This window comes from Haliotis rubra, unplaced genomic scaffold (assembly GCF_003918875.1).
Source record: "Haliotis rubra isolate DU_JTF1 unplaced genomic scaffold, ASM391887v1 Scf1371, whole genome shotgun sequence".
NCBI lineage: Eukaryota > Metazoa > Mollusca > Gastropoda > Lepetellida > Haliotidae > Haliotis > Haliotis rubra.
This window is the reverse complement of record NW_025765305.1, coordinates 80,834-98,596: the sequence shown is the minus strand read 5'-3', so window position 1 is coordinate 98,596 and position 17,763 is coordinate 80,834. Positions and strand designations below refer to the sequence as shown.

General features: G+C 40.0%; 1 protein-coding gene across 3 annotated transcripts in view; it reads right to left on the bottom strand.

Annotated features, from left to right (window-relative positions):
• Positions 1–17,763, bottom strand: part of LOC124268341 (adhesion G protein-coupled receptor B1-like) — a 46,425-nt gene that overhangs the window by 12,276 nt on the left and 16,386 nt on the right. For all 3 annotated transcript variants that reach the window (XM_046703315.1, XM_046703316.1, XM_046703314.1), the window contains 11 exons: positions 17,115–17,183; positions 15,076–15,202; positions 13,753–13,881; positions 13,243–13,345; positions 10,775–10,913; positions 10,053–10,099; positions 9,826–9,958; positions 8,020–8,123; positions 7,294–7,411; positions 4,903–5,053; positions 455–524 (listed from right to left, as the gene is read on the bottom strand). In XM_046703315.1, the coding sequence (XP_046559271.1) occupies positions 455–524; positions 4,903–5,053; positions 7,294–7,411; positions 8,020–8,123; positions 9,826–9,958; positions 10,053–10,099; positions 10,775–10,913; positions 13,243–13,345; positions 13,753–13,881; positions 15,076–15,202; positions 17,115–17,183 (1,190 nt within the window). The remainder of the gene's footprint in view (positions 1–454; positions 525–4,902; positions 5,054–7,293; positions 7,412–8,019; positions 8,124–9,825; positions 9,959–10,052; positions 10,100–10,774; positions 10,914–13,242; positions 13,346–13,752; positions 13,882–15,075; positions 15,203–17,114; positions 17,184–17,763) is intronic.

The window sequence follows — 17,763 nt, the reverse complement described above, 5'->3', positions numbered from 1 at the left end:
GAAAGATGATTTGGCCATCGGACAGTGGACAGAGCAGAGGGTTCTGAAGTTCAAAATCGCGTTCAGGTTTATTTCACGTACATAGCAACTTACATATCATGCCGCAGTTTATCAGTGACACGCCGAACGCAAGGCAAGGCAACAACAAGTACCGGCTATTATAAATGGTGTTTTTGTAATTAGTGAGTGAGTATGGTTTTACACCGCTTTTAGCAATATTCCATCAATATTACGGCGGAAGACACCAGAAATGGGCTTCGCACATTGCACCAACGTGGGGAATCGAACCCAGGTCTTCTGTGTGGCGAGCGAACGCTTGATCCAAAAGGCTACCCCACCGCCCCTATTTCATATTACCATTTGGGATAGCGAGGCCAGTGGAGACGTTAAAGAGAAACATTGATACTAAAGAAATGATATATGTTTGAGATCGTAACAAAAATGGTTTACTTACTACTTCAGGCCTCGGTACCCGTCAAGTTTCACCGTACCAAGAGTGATTCCGACAATGATTGCAGGAGGAACTGAAACATTGGATCGGAAACCATCACGTTTTAGTTACCTCCGTCTTCTCCATCGGGACTGTAATTCTATAATACTGACGAAATACAATGTTTATCTGAAAATATACAATCACTATATCATTCTGGTGCAATAACTCTGCAGTAACTACTTTTTATTCATGAAAGATCGTGGAGGTGATACAAAACACCTACAACATTCATCACCACCCTTGTGAGACTCAGGCAGTGGACGGGAACAAGTTCTGTTATTTGTGGTCTATTGTTCTGTTATATACTACAAGGATTGCCACAAAAGGCGACTATGCTTGTCGTAAGAGGCGACAAACGGGATCGGGTGGTCAGGCTCGCTGACTTGGTTGACACATGTCATCGATTCCCAATTGTGCAGATCGATGCTCATGCTGTTGATCACTGGATTGTCTTGTCCAGACTCGATTATTTACAGACCGCCGCAATATAGCTGGAATATTGATGAGTGCGGCGTAAAACTTAACTCACTCACTCACTTCTACAAGGAGGCGTCTGTCCATTTCACACCCATATCACTGTTTAAATGATCACGTTCAGGTCATTCACTGGACAGGACTTCAGTTGTGCTAAATAACGAATAATTTTGGACGACAACCATGGGATGTGATTTTCAGACCGTTTTTTTAACAAAGTGTGCCCGTCCATTGACAACAGTTGTTTTTATAGATATCTGAGCAAACAGCGTCGCTCATTCATCACGCTACGTCTTGTGTCTTATTGCCCAATGTGACACTCTGTAATACATCATTCCAAACTGTGGGGTATAACCACCCAAAATGTGTACAAAGTTTGTACAGGTTTAACCAACAACCAAAAGGGTGCGGAAGTTTTGCTTAAATCTTTGACAAAGACTTGATCTGAGAATGCGCAAATGGGATTTAGACCATCCAAATGATAAATCCCTATTACAAGCGTTTAAAACGCACTCCGTTGATCTTAAAATACACCCACTTTGGGGCGAGAAAAAATGTGTGTACAACGTTTGATCGTAAACCAACAACCAAAAAGGTAACATTTTCTACAAAGACTTGATCTGTACACCTACTTCAATAACACCGACTGTTGATGTACAGAAAACCAATACTATTCTCTTGTGTTGAGATATTCTTTTCTGAGATATTCCTTCCTCACCATGGTCGCACAGACACGGGGAAGTAAATTCGATCTATTAGACAAAACATGACGACTACACTCGGAGAGGTTCAAACAAAAGGTTCATCGAGCGTTCTCATTGCTCAGCGAAGCTATAGATAAATTCTTGTAAAGATATCATTGCTTGTTCATTATTAATGTTCGCTTAGTGGAGTGTGTAACAATGCTACCATACTAAGATCATGGAACATCCGAAACCTGAACGCTGTGCAGTAATAAGTTTCACGCCAGAGAAGGTGCTGAAGCCAGCGAATACATAATGAGTAATGAGTGTGGGGAAGATGACATCAATATTCCATCTAGGCAAAATTGCAGGTAGGTTCAAGCGCTCTAGAAAATAGCACCATCAAGAAGACCTACTAATGTTATCACAGGAGATATGATAGATATCCAGGCATTAATTACGAATGGTCGTTGACTGAATTTGGTCGAGGTTGCTTAAAAGGGTGCTATTTATCATGGAAGTCTTTGTGCAATAATCCAAGAACATTAACACATGTCCAAGGTTTCGGCCAAATGAGTACAAGAATGAAACCTTTTTTCGTCACGTGGCACCGGACACCTAACAGGAGTTAATGTAGTAGAACCACAGACATTTCCCTTCACCAAAGGACCCGTCAAGATCCGGGTTAGAATTGATCTTTAGTCACCCAGTTAGTCGTAAGTGCGACTAACGGGATCAGGTGGTCAGGCTCTCTGACTTGATTGACCATTATCATCGTATCCCAATTACTTTTGATCACTGGATTGTCTGGCCCATCTTGATTATTTACAGACCGCTGCCATAGAGCTGGCATATTGCTGACTGCGGCGTAAAACAAAATCTCACTCACTACACCAAAGACGCTTCGAACTGGCTACGATATTTGAGGATTCAAGGGAAATTACTTCTGGACTAGACACCGCCAAAACCCTACAATCACGGGAACCTGTTATGCTGAGTCGATGAAAACAATTAACGTCGCAGAGGTAAACAGAGTAGGAAAGCTGACAGCTGGAGTTCCGATTCTCCATGACAATGCACTAGTACATAAGCGTTGACTTGCACATCCATCCTCTCTTGAGATCAGAACACATTCCAATGTATCTAAGGATGTCTTTATCAAGATTTAGATGTAGCAACTTTAAGATAGCAGTAGAAACTGGAAGATATGGCAATATTGAACTAAGAGAAAGACTTTGTATGTACTGCAAATCAAAAGGTCTGGATTATATTGAAAATGAATGTCATGTCATATTTGTGTGTGGTTGTTAAAAGATTTAAGAGTCAAATACATTGCTAGATATATACAAGAACCCTACACTGTACACACTATGATAAATCTGTTTCAAAATGAAAGTTATGATGTTATGTACAACATCGGCTTGTTTTTGTACCATGTTAACGATATTGTAAATTCTAGAAACAAATGAGTGCTGCGTATACCTTCTTAAAACATGCGCACGTGAAAGATACAAAAAAACTATTATCTGTATGCATTATGGGCCAGTGGCCTCCTTACTGAATAAACTGTCTGTCTGTCTGTCTGTCTGTCTGTCTGTCTGTCTGAGATCAGAACTGGCATCTGATTTACAATCACGCTGGAACAAGAATCGATGATGACCTAAGATAGCCACAGAGGCTTCTCAGAGACCAGTCAGTTGACCTCTATTTCCAGGGCAAAATAAACCCTAACGACAAACGGACCAAGTGCATCGAAGCACAGGGTGACAATAATAAACAATAACAGTTGCTACCAATAAAAATACAGAGATCTATGAACGTTTTCACCGTCCCTCTTACAAGCTTCCATCACATTTCCTGGTAGTGTAAATGGACTGCATATTCTTCTGTGATGTAAGTGCTTTCTGTTCAACAAGCCTCACAATGTACTCGATTTCGGTGCACTGCCTCTGTGTAGTGCCCTTCCCCCTTATTTACTCACAACCCGTCAACAAGAGCCTCCAACAAAACCGACTATTCTGTTCAATATCTCACAACAGAGATGATGCATGGCATCATGATTGCCGTACGCAGCACTAAGTACCCGTACTTAAACATCAATACGTAATTAAGTGTCCTCATACTGTTCTTTACGTTATTTCCACATCGTGAAGACTAAAAAAATAAGATAGTAAGTTTCAATGTCTATTATTTTACCTTCCAGACATCACATTATGTTATTAGTACAAACCTCACCAAGGGCTTTCTAATCTAATGAACACACGCACAGTCATTAACGCAAATTTCTTTTTTAATGTCAGTTAAAGAACCAGTTACTTGATCCTTATATTTGAAAATGCATTTTTACGATATTCCTTTACGCCAAATCAGCAATTATGCAGCTGTTCGTGATGAGATTCAGTTGATGAAAAGCTTCATTTCAGATGTTTTTTAATTCCGGGAAAGGACTGAGACACAATATATTTCACTAAATGACAAACTGTATCGCCATTTAAGTGACATACATAGCTGCAAACTGTCATAGAAAGATATTTGACCGTTAAACACTTGAGAACATTTTTAAACGAAGATAATCTTGCTTGTGAAATTTTACTTTCAATGTTTCCGTATCTTTTTCAGAAGTTTCATCAAGGTGTGCCGTGGATGTGGCGGGAAAAGTGAAGTGATGCAGGCCTCACAAACTTTATAACGACACTGCCGAACTTAGTAACAAGATCGGGGCGAACTTTTATTCAAACCCATGAGCCTTCTTTGGTGCCAACCCTGTTGATTTGTCTCATAATTTTCGACACCCGAATAAAAAAAGTTGTTTAACAAACGATCATTATTTTGTTGTCACTTTTTGGTATTTCATACGAGGGAGAACCACTTGCTAGTAGAACAGCCAGGTGTGCGAATTGTACGTGTGAAATTGAAATTGCACTGCACACCCTTGTCGATTACCTGGCTGTTCTACCAGCAATTGGTCATCCCTCGTTAGAAATAGCGAACAGTAACAACAAAATAATGATCGTTTGTTAAACAACTTTTTTATTCGGGTGTCCAAAATTGTGAGACAAATCACCAGAGTTGGTCTGTTGATTTCATGTGACTGTGCAAAATTTGGTCATGTTGCAATTATTAGATTTTGTGTTAGTAAGCAATTCATCGGTCCAAAATGAAGTCAAACGGACTATAGCCACCGTAACTCTCCCCCCACCACCGAACCGAGGATGGATACAGGTGATGTCGGTGTTGTTATTTTAAGCTCACCCCAAATGGTGACGAGGAGGGCCTTGAGGTAGGAGGTGAAGTTGATGACGATGACGATGGAGATGAAGAGTTGTATCCCCTGCGCCAGCATCACACAGAACACCACGAGAAAGAAGTAATGGAGTAGAGCTGCCACTGCAGTACACACGTCCTGGAACAGATTGTACGGTGTTATAATCATCACAACCATTTTCTGCTACCCTACTCGTTATACGGTCGTCGACCTCACCAGAGGCCGGTCATACCTGAAATGGCGTTCGTAAGCGTGAACGGCACATTTTGACGTTCAGACGTTCACGAGCGTATATTCAAGAAATGACGAAATACTGTCAGAATGCTTCCAAATATCCGGGAATCACTAGCATGAATACTTACAAATTCGTGTTTTCATACATTATATTATAATAGACATTTTGTCATCAACACTGTTTGTTTGTGATCCATTATTGGTAAAATGACATTATTGGTCCCGTCTGAGAGATTGTACCGACGATAGTACCTATATATTCTTCTGAGATTGTTCACCGTTAATATCACCAATCCTGTATCACATTATGTAATGCAGATATGATCTTGTTCATGGTTATGTACCATCTATATTCTATTAGGGTCGTGTATCGCAAATAGCATTTATCTTGTTCAACTGAGAAAGCGTTAACTCAAACATAACATGTGTTATATCTTGCATTCCATAACCTGTCTTCTTTCTGGTTACTTTGGGCGGATATGAATTTTCTTGCTAAAGATGCTGTGCCTTATTTACCACCTATCCTTTTTAAGATCACTGTTGTCGAGGCATCCGAAAGAACTCTGAGTGAATTAACCATGGTGATGAAAGTGCTTGTTTTCTTTTGTGTCATTTCTCTTCGATGGCTGAACTGGAACGGGACTAGTACAATTAGCCACATACCCGTGAAGATCCGGGGGTGTCGTCTCTGGACGCCGACCTTTCGATTTTCCACTAGTCTCAGGACGCCGACCTGCGGTTTCCTTTGAAGGTTAGGTTCTGATTAGGCGTAATTTGGGTTGCGAATAATCTACTCTAGATGTTTTGATCAGGTGAACTCGTCGCACTAGGTGAACATTTCGCAGTGGAACGCAGTGGAACCACCACAACTCAGATGGGCCAAGAACCAACAACCACCTGGAAGGGTGGCATTCACGTCTGAAGAGATACGTTGCCAAGGCTCACCCAAATATCTTCGAGATCGTGCCGTTCCTGTCACGAGAACAGACGAACACGGAAAACAAGCTGGTCCAGTACGCTGCTGACCAGAAGCGTCCGTCCAACAAGAAGAAATACAGGAAGAATCCAGCTGAAGAATCCAGCGACGACTGGATGACATCCGTCACCAGCTCAGACAAGGAACACTGTCCGTAAGACAGTTTGCTGATTCAGCATTCCACCTGTTGCATTTGGGTTAAAATCTGTGGATCAATCTCTGAAAAAATGTGTGCTATATGTATCATGAAAACGCATCGGATATGCGATGTATTTGTTAAAAATGTCATGTATTTACTAATGTGAATCATTGTAAAAAAAACGTTAAAATCTGTCCAATGAGTTTGTTGATGAGTGCTTCAAGTATGGAAATAAAGATTAAAAACATAATACAAGACAAATCTTATGGATAACCACTTCTTGATTTATTTTTCACAACGTTTCTTTTTTCGCCCTTCTTCAGGTGGATGAAGAAGGGCAAGAACCTTGCCCAGAAACGCTGTAAAAATAAATCAAGAAGTGGTTATCCATAAGATTTCTTCAGGTGGTCCTCGTAATCCTTCATTAATTGGCAAAATGAAACTAGTCTCAGGAGCCGATATTTTTTGTCCTCTCAACCGTGAAGATTGGTCGAAAGGTCGGCGTTATTACCCTGAACCGATCCGGGTTAGAATAGGTCTCTAGCAACCCATGCTTGTCGTAAGTGGCGACTAACGGGATCGGGTTGATCACGGAATTGTCTGGTCCAGACTCGATTATTAACAGACCGCCGCCATAATGGAATGTTGCTGAGTGCGGCATTAAACAACAAACAATGAAGCATCCCTCATGCGTGCACTTCGCTATAAAGTGCACTGATCTTGAACACTTTCGTTTCACCCCATTTCACCTCATCTACATTCTTTAGATGTACAGTCGCCCTTAGATACAGATAATTACATCAACAGTTCAATCAGGTTGATAAAAATCGATTTTTCGAACTTCGAATAGGTCGGACGTATATTGACTTGTTAAAGGTACATACCTTAATCTAAAGCAAGACATACCTTGATCTGATTGGCAACGTTGTCTTGCTTGACAACGGTATAAGAATCTATACCGAAACGTCACATCATATATAATAAAGAAGTTGTTATCCACAAAGTACCTTACTTTCTTGGTATACATACCTTGTTGTCTGTGTAATTGGCCCCAGCCAGGAACAGCGTGTAACTGATGATGAGAGTGGCACACAGGTGCATCAGCAGTATTGACTTGATCCGAGACACTTGAGTCTTAACCATGTACCTATGTAAACATATGGTATTAACAGTAAATGTAACGGTTGTTTTTACGCCACAATAAACAACATTCCAATTATGTCACGGCTCGATGAAATTAAACGACTGTAGGTCAGGAAACCATGACATAGCACTATCATTTAAGTTCCAAAGTATGGACTTCCGATCCCCTGTTTCGTTATGTTTTCACATATGTGTATATACACTAAGAGAAGATATCTGATGGCGTTAAGTGAGTGAGTGAGTTGAGCTTTACGACGCGTTTAGCACTATTCCAGCAATGTCATGGCAGCAGTGGGGTAGCCTTGTGGTTAAACCGTCCGCTCGTCACGCCGAAGACCCGGGTTCGATTCTCCACATGGGTACAATGTGTGAAGCTCATTTCTGGTGTCCTCCGCCGTGATATTGCTGGAATATTGCTAAAAGCGACATACTCACTCACTCACCCCCAATATTAGGACATTTGGAGGTGTAATTGGCAGCCATCTTTGACTTTACGTGGCGACGACTGACGAGCTGGGACAAAAGGAGTCCCATTCAAGACACGATAAGGACGGGATTCTAAATCGGAGATATACGGTAATTCAGTGTGTAGTTTATACTGTATTGACCTACCTCCAGACCATGCTGTAGAGGATGATTGTGAGCAGCAGGAAGAAGAGGGATATACAACACCCGACTATAGATATTAACTCCAGCACGTAGCTGTGCTCTCCGATCTGCAATAATAATGGTAATAATAATAACTGGCTGCACGGTCCATGGTGTATAGGGTCATGTAAGAGGGTACACACAATACCCGGGATCAACTGGGATGGAGTGATGGTTCAGTTGAACTATAAGATGGAGTAATAATAATAATGATAATAATAATAATGAGAACAGAAATGATGATGATGGTGACTGCAGTTTGGTATGTGTTTCCTTAACTGGCAATGATGATGATGATGATGGTGACTGCAGTTTGGTATGTGTTTCCTTAACTGGCAATGATGATGATGATGAGTGCAGTTTGGTATGTGTTTCCTTAACTGGTGATGATGATGATGATGATGACTACAGTTTGGTATGTGTTTCCTTAACTGGTGATGATGATGATGATGATGACTGCAGTTTGGTATGTGTTTCCTTAACTGGTGATGATGATGATGACTGCAGTTTGGTATGTGTTTCCTTAACTGGTGATGATGATGATGATGATGACTGCAGTTTGGTATGTGTTTCCTTAACTGGCAATGATGATGATGATGATGATGAGTGCAGTTTGGTATGTGTTTCCTTAACTGGTGATGATGATGATGATGATGACTACAGTTTAGTATGTGTTTCCTTAACTGGTGATGATAATGATGATGATGACTACAGTTTGGTATGTGTTTCCTTAACTGGTGATGATGATGATGATGATGACTGCAGTTTGGTATGTGTTTCCTTAACTGGTGATGATGATGATGACTGCAGTTTGGTATGTGTTTCCTTAACTGGTGATGATGATGATGATGATGATGATGACTGCAGTTTGGTATGTGTTTCCTTAACTGGCAATGATGATGATGACTGCAGTTTGGTATGTGTTTCCTTAACTGGTGATGATGATGATGATGATGATGACTGCAGTTTGGTATGTGTTTCCTTAACTGGCAATGATGATGATGACTGCAGTTTGGTATGTGTTTCCTTAACTGGTGATGATGATGATGATGATGACTACAGTTTGGTATGTGTTTCCTTAACTGGCAATGATGATGATGATGATGATGATGACTGCAGTTTGGTATGTGTTTCCTTAACTGGCAATGATGATGATGACTGCAGTTTGGTATGTGTTTCCTTAACTGGTGATGATGATGATGATGATGATGACTGCAGTTTGGTATGTGTTTCCTTAACTGGCAATGATGATGATGATGGTGATGACTGCAGTTTGGTATGTGTTTCCTTAACTGGTGATGATGATGATGATGATGATGATGGGTGCAGTTTGGTATGTGTTTCCTTAACTGGTGATGATGATGATGATTATGATGATTGCAGTTTGGTATGTGTTTCTTTTACAGCTGCTGATGATGACTACAGTTTATTGCGTGGTTCTCTACCTTGGAAATACTGCTGGTACTTTAGCACCGTAAATCTACATCATTATTCCGCGTGTGTTGTTCAGCTACCCACCTGTAGTCGTTGTATTAATGCAAGACGGATGTATTTAACCAATCAGACTTAAGCATCACTGAGTGAACCTTGGTCCAGCAATTTGCTTTGTTGAGGTGCCCTAGAACACTATAATTGTATGTTGAAGGCCCACTTCTCCTAGATATTGTTTCTGGGTTTGTCAATACAACGCAAAATGAGTAAAATACTGGTCAAGCGGAACCGCTCGCTCACTCACCCACTCACTCGTGACCACCAAATAAAGTTAATTACCTCTGCATCCACGGGACTCATGAGGATAGCAAAGTTAGTGGTGTGGTTACAGCTGCACACGACGACGTCATCATCACGTGACATCTCATAGCATCCCTTTGTGGCCCAGACCCCAGAACGGGAGTACCGTTGCCTAGGATACGAACAGGACAATATATTAATGCTTCATTGAGAACACATAATTGTCATAGAAAAACAAACAAAACGTAAAGAAATATGACACTTACGACTGGCTATAGTCGAGGAAGGAGCAGACTGGACGAGAGTTCATTCTCTGAAAAGAAAAGAAGGTAGACATTCATGTCAGCCATACCCAGGAGTGATGGGGTAGTCAAGTGGATAAAGCGTTCGCTCGTTCGCTGAAGGCCCAGGTTCGATTCCCCATATAGGTACAATGTGTGACGCCCATTTCTGGTGTCCCCTGCTGTGATATTGCTGGAATATTGCTAAAAGCGGCGTAAAATCCAACCAATACCAAGACTGATTGAAAGATGTGCCAGTGTGATATCACCATACAAGGACGTACGGGAGCATGACAAAACACTTTATACCCATATAAGCCTTAAACATGCAAACGTAGACAAAATGATGGTGTGAGCTTTATTAAATGTTCGGGCCAATTGCATAAGAATATGATCGTAACGAAAGCTGCCAATCTGGAACAAATTTTGACGAGCAAGTTCAAAATTCTACATTAAATAATTACATAGGGAGACATTACAAACACCCTGTGACGAAGTTGAAAGGACGGAACTACTTGAAGACGTTGAGATTCGACACAACCGCAAAGTGGTGTATTTAAGAAGGAAAATGCAGCTTTTACTTCGAGACAATCGGAAATTCATCAAAGTTAACCTCTCTAGAAAACGAAAGGAGTATTGCAAGGGCCTTAATTTAATTTAGTAAGATATTTCTACAGTAACATATTGTGGTATAGTCAGCCACTTACGCTGACTTCCATTGAGAGATACAACGGTGGGGTGAAGCTGTCCGGCTGGGGGTACACGTTGAAGGACATCACCCTGGAGACCACGTCACCCATGGGGGGATGCTGACTCTCCGTCTCGGACATCACCGCCATGTCTTCACTGAAACATGGGTGATGGAGTAGCTCATTCATTCTACTGATCAAGCCATCAAAGACCCATTAATCTAAGGAGGTGGGGTAGCCTAGTGGTTAAAGTGTTCTCTCGTCTCGCCGAAGAACCGGGTTCGATTCACCACCTGAGTACAATGTGTGAGGCTTATTTCTGGAGTCCCCCCACCACTGGAATATTCCTACATGCGGTGTATAAGCATACTCACTCATTAATTATCATTTGATAAATTTCGGACGATGTTTTTTCTTGCCGTCGAGTCCTGTATTCGTGGAAAACAGGTATGAGCAAGACAAGAGATCACAGACTGCAAGCTTCTTTATCTCGAATATACATTTGTATTGAGTTGGACATGTGACCATTTGCACCAGGTAAAACATTCAAGGCTTGTCGTCACGCAAGAAGACCGGGCTCGATCCCAAAATGGTTGAAAGCATGGACCGTGATGCGATTATACACATGCTAAAAGCACAATACACACTCACTGACTCGCTCACACATGTAATTTCTAATTATTTGAAAGGTTACGTAAAACTGCATTACTTAAAGGGGCATGGACGATCCCACTGTCAAAAGCTTGTGGCTATAAATGTCACAAAAGTGGTAAACATATGAAACATGGATAACTTCGGGCTTTTCTCCCAGACACACAGACACACCGTGATATCAGTGGAGTACCGAGAGACTCAATCACTCAGTCTAAATATTCCTGTTGTGGACGTGTAACATACAGTACAACTAGAAATTATTGAGAATTTAAAGATTGCAAATTGTTTTCACTCATTACTCACGTATTAATGTGAATATTAGCAGAACATAACTCCAGATTCAAAGGCAGGTGAACAGTTAGTATTTTGGCAAGTCACCATGGGCAGCAATGCAGGGCTTCAATGCGGCGGGGCATACTACTGATCAAAGAAGTTAGAAAGTCGTGGTCCATGCTGTCCCAATATCGGACCACCTCTTCTTTCATTTCAGCAATATTTGTCAGATTTTTCTTATTGACACCTTCCTTTCTAAGTCCCCAAACATTTTCTATTGTATTTAGGTCAGGGCTATAGCTTGGCCAATCTAATAATGTCATATTTTGGGTCCGAAACCAGGCCTGTGAATGCTTTGAACGATGTTTTGGGTCGTTGCCCTGCTGGAATATCCATAATTTCAATAGAACATGTGAGCAGATGGAAGTAAATGTCCCTCGAGAATGTCTGTGTACCGCTCACTGTTCATATTCCCTTCAAATACACAGAGGGGCGTTGCCCCTAACACAGATATGCCACCCCACACGTTAAATTTCGGACTGTACTTTGGGCGCTGATACAAAGGTTTTTCAGTTTGTTTGGTCCAGAATTTCAATGTATTAGGAAACAGCTACACAGAACTTTCATCTGAGAAAATCACATTGTACCAGTTAATATTTCTATGTTGTAAGCACCAGTTCAACCTTCGCTCTTTTTGTTCAGGTTTCATGATCGGTGATGGAATTCCTCGACTTTTCTGCCAACCCATTGCATGCAGCTCAGTTCTAATTGTCTCCTTACAGACAGACACAGTTCCTCTAATCATATCCAGCCTTACGTTTTCTAAGCTCCTTCGTTTGTTTTTAGAAACAAGAATACCAAGCCGCCTCCTGTCACCGACAGTTAATTTTCTGGGCCTACCTTCGCCTCCCTGGTGCTCAATGCCATATCCATTTACAATATTTTTCAAAACACGATAAACAGTGGACAAAAGGATGCCTGTTCTACTTGAAATCACTCTAGCTGATCTGATGTCCTTGTTATAATACTTTAAAATCAACTTCCTCTTCTCTAAATCATCCACACTGAGGTTCACTGAAAATGTCGTCTGCTAGCAAGTAAACAAAGGGGGATAACTCTTCACAAACTAATGAAAAGGGAGTAACGGAGTTGTCTCTCTTGAATGAAACCAAGCACTTGATAGCTGGTCAAGGTTGTTTATACTAGAAATCCAATTAAACATATTTCTAAAACTCTCAATAATTTCTGGTCATACTATAGAACATCCGCTATTTAGTTGCGTCTTTGGCTACAACAGTTAAGGAAGGATATCCTCTACGTTTGAAGCTGCTACAATTTAGTTGCGTCTTTTTGGCAAAATCAACTGTGGAATGACACCCTCTTAATTTCCCAGACTCGACTACTTAGTTGCGTCTTTGGCTACAACAACTGTGGAAAGACACCCTCTTAATTCCCAACCTCGACTATTTAGTTGCTAAAACAACTGTTGAAGGCCACTCTTTTAACAATTTCGGACAAAGTATTTGATCTGCAAATGTTTTGATGAGACACTTGTTTACCTGACGAGTGACTTGCCTTCCATGGTGACATTCTCCAGCACCTGTTCCTGCATCAAGGCACTGAGAGACCGATAGACCATACCACTGTACCAGGTTCGATCTTCTACAAATCAATGAGGTTTTGTTTTACAAAAATATGACTGTTCATATACCTATAGCATGTCTATAGTCCTAGACACTTAAAACAGAATAATGAAACGTTGGGATGGTTAATCAAAGAAGGTTGCATGTAAGATATTCCTTCAAAGGGAAGAAAATACATTCCCACGGTAGGTTGGTATATATAATATATTACTTTTTTTCTTTGTTCTTTAACACCACACTCAGAAATATTCCAGCTGTATGGCGGCGGTCTGTAAATAAACGAGTCTGGGCCAAACAATCCAGTGATCAACAGCATGAGCATGAGCATCGCCGAAACACATTTATCTGCTTAAATTGTGGAATAAGTGTCCGCCATATTGCCATAAGTACACGTGACGTGGAACTGACGTCACGCTGTACACCTACGTTGCATCGCTTGGAATGATTCCTGCATCATCCTGGCTCCGGTGCGTGTCTCGGTCACCCAGGACAGGCTGTTGACCTCTCTTTGTGGGAAATTAACCGTCTCACCAAGTACACTTCCGATATGCAGATCTGTGGGGAATAACAATGCAGGGAAAAGTATAAACTGATGATATTTATACAACGTCTGTGACAATTAAACTGTTTTATTGCATTTTATTCTCCATCGTATAAATTTTTAGTGTCTGATGAAGGCTTAATGTATTCTTCTAGCCTTGTATCACCCTACGGATTATCTACCACCCACAGGGGCGTAGCTACCATTATAAAAAAAAGCCAGGGCTTACATATGATTGTTGCCCTCAATGCTATCTAACTTTAAAAGCTTTGCAACCTATCGGGCTTACACGAAAAGATTTACTTGCTACGCGCCTGACTCCTGTCCATACTTTGTATATTTACATGTACCACAAACGCAACAATTATGTACCCATCAAAAAGAAATAAAGTGATAAACAAAAATTAAAAAAGGCCTAATTCAGGACTAAAATGAGAACAAAACGATTCCGTCGAGATAAACCTACAATACAAATAATAGATAATACACAACAGAGAGTAGCCTTGTAGGAAACCGAGGCCTTCCAGACGATGGAATCCTGTGCCTATTGGCTGCCCCGCATATCAAAAAGTGAAAAAAACCAACACAATTCTGGTTATTCCCTGGGGAATTTAGGGGTCCATGCTAAATAGCGCTGGTTGCTTTCTCTGACGTCCGGGTGGAACGTGGCGCCATCTCCTGCTATTGCCAGACCGCTACGGGTCGTACTGTTACTGGGTGGTTTCACTTGTAAGTAAGAAAGGACGATTTTGATCTTGTACTGACGTATTTCTGGTGAAACTGAGATAAACATATCATCTAAGGTGTTATATTTTATATTCCTCATTTCCAGAAATCCATTGGTAGTCTGTTAAACTGGGATTGACTCGTTTAGGTCAAGTTTCTATTAGGTCACGTATCTGCATGTTCTAGAAGTTCAGAATTTCCTTGTTCATTCCAGCTGATGTTTATATTTGGCGTATTCATCTGATCGTACTAGTCTTAATAGACATGTTTTAGGTGTTGGCAGCTAACCAAGCCAAGGTTACTCTCTCTGTGGAGCGTTAATTTGGTAAACTCTGAGGTGATATCTGGCTGCCTATGCATCTTGATCGCTTGTCTTCAGCTAATAATTCACTGATAATTTGTACAATGTTTTCTAGTATTACAATATTCTTTTCAATTGACACACTGATCTAAGAATCCCAGCTCCGTTGTAAACAACTCACATATGTTGTCTGTGCTGATGGTGATGTTGAAGGACAGCTCTGATGACTCCTGGGTCGCTGCCCTCTGGATGGCGAGCTTCAGTATAGTGTCAACTGACCACAGCAAGGACTTGGGGCCACGTTTCGTCTGTGGGCCAGGTATATTAAATGTCGATATCAAGTTAGTCTTGCAAGTAATAAACAGGCTTCATTTTTTTAAAATATATAAAATCACTCTTGAAACCTATTACGATACTACATCGCAATAACAACCGTGTTTGGTCCACACAAACTATTGATCAATACGATGTCAGGGCACATTCAAACAGATCAAACAGATATGTATAACGACTTATTTTGTAAAGGTTCTCCGATCACCGAAACCTTCGCGCACCCTACATTGACAGTATATTCAAATGTCAATTGACAACCCCAAATCGTCCTAGTTTCGATCATCAGAGACCACTTGACACTACACATTTTATGATATGTAGCACATATTATGGGATTTTATTATATGTAACACATATTATGGGATTTGGGGATATGTAACACATATTAAGGGATTTTATGATATGTAGCACATATTATGGGATTTTATGATATGTAGCACATACTGGGGGATTTTATGACATGTAACACGTATTTTGGGATTTAACGATATGTAGCAGATATTATGGTATTTTATGATATGTAGCGCATATTATGGGATTTTATGATATGTAGCACATATTATGGGATTTTCTGATATGCAACACATATCTTGGGATTTTCTGATATGGAGCACATACTATGGGATTTTATGATATGTAGCACATGTTATGGGATTTTATGATTATGTAGCACATATTATGGGATTTTATGATATGTAGCACATATTATGGGATTTTATGATATGTAGCACATATTATGGGATTTTATGATATGTAGCACATATTATGGGATTTTATGATATGTAGCACATATGGGATTTTATGATATATAACACATATAATGGGATTTTATGATATGTAGCACATATAGTGGTATTTTATGATATGTAGCACATGTTATGGCATTTTATTATAATGTAGCACATATTTTGGCATTTTATTATATGTAGCACATATTATGGGATTTTCTTATATGTAGCACATTTTATGGGATTTTATGATATGTAGCACATATTGGGGGATTTTATGACATGTAACACGTATTTTGGGATTTTACGATATGTAGCAGATATTATGGGATTTTATGATATGTAGCACATAGTATTGGATTTTCTGATATGTAGCACATATCTTGGGATATTCTGATATGGAGCACATACTATGGGATTTTATGATATGTAACACATATTATGGGATTTTCTGATATGTAGCACATAGTATGGGATTTTATTATATGTTGCACATGTTATGGGATTTTATGATTATGTAGCACATATTTTGGGATTTTATGATATGTAGCACATATAATGGGATTTTATTATATGTAGCACATATTAAGGGATTTTATGATATGTAACACATTTTATGGGATTTTATGATATGTAGCACATATTAAGGGATTTTATTATATGTAGCACATATTATGGGATTTAATGATATGTAGCACATGTTATGGGATTTTATGATATGTAGCACTTATTATGGGATATTATATGTAGCACATATTATGGGATTTTATGATATGTAGACATATTATGGGATTTTATTATATGTAGCACATATTATGGGATTTAATTATATGTAACAAATGTTATGGGATTTTATGATATGTAGCACTTATTATGGGATATTATATGTAGCACATATTATGGGATTTTATGACATGTAACACATATTTTGGGCTGTTCACCTACACATCTTATTAACCAATGATCTAACTATCGACATACATGCTTGACAATCAACCTATACCTGATGTGACCCTGAAATAGGGACCTGTCCCCGGGATTTTAAGACTATATCTAATACATATTCAATTTCAAATGCATCTTGTACATGCACCATGCGGCGGCGTAACTGCAACTCACTAATTCGTTATTGGCACTTTCTGAAATACTATTTAATTACCTCTTCATTGACCTGTTTCCACTTCTCTAAACCAGCGCTCAAGGCAGTATCTACAACTGTGGCCATTTTCTGTAAATATGTAAACATGTAGTCAGGTTGGATGGTTGTTTAACGCAACATCCAGCAATATTCCAGCTGTATGGTCTGTCAATAATCGAGTCTGGACCAGACAATTCAGTGACCGACAGCATGAGCATCGATCTATGCAATTGGGATATGATGACATGTGTCAACCAAGGCAGCGAGCCTCACCACCTGATCCCGTTAGTCGCCTCTTACGACAAGCATGGGTTACTGAAGATCAATTCTTACCCGGATCTTCACGGGTCTGTGTAGATATAGTATGACCAGAAGTTATTGAGAATTTTAGGAATATGTTTAATTGGGTTTCTAGTATAAACAACCTTGACCAGCTATCAAATGCTTGGTTTCATTCAAGAGAGACAACTTCGTTAATCCTTTTTCATTAGTTTGTGAACAGTTATCCCCCTTTGGTTACTTGCTAGCAGACGACAATTTCAGTGATCCTCAGTATGGATGATTTAGAGAAGAGGAAGTTGATTTTAGAGTATTAGAACTGAGCTGCATGCAATGGGTTGGCTGAAAAGTCGAGGAATTCCATCACCGATCATGAAGCCTGAACAAAAGG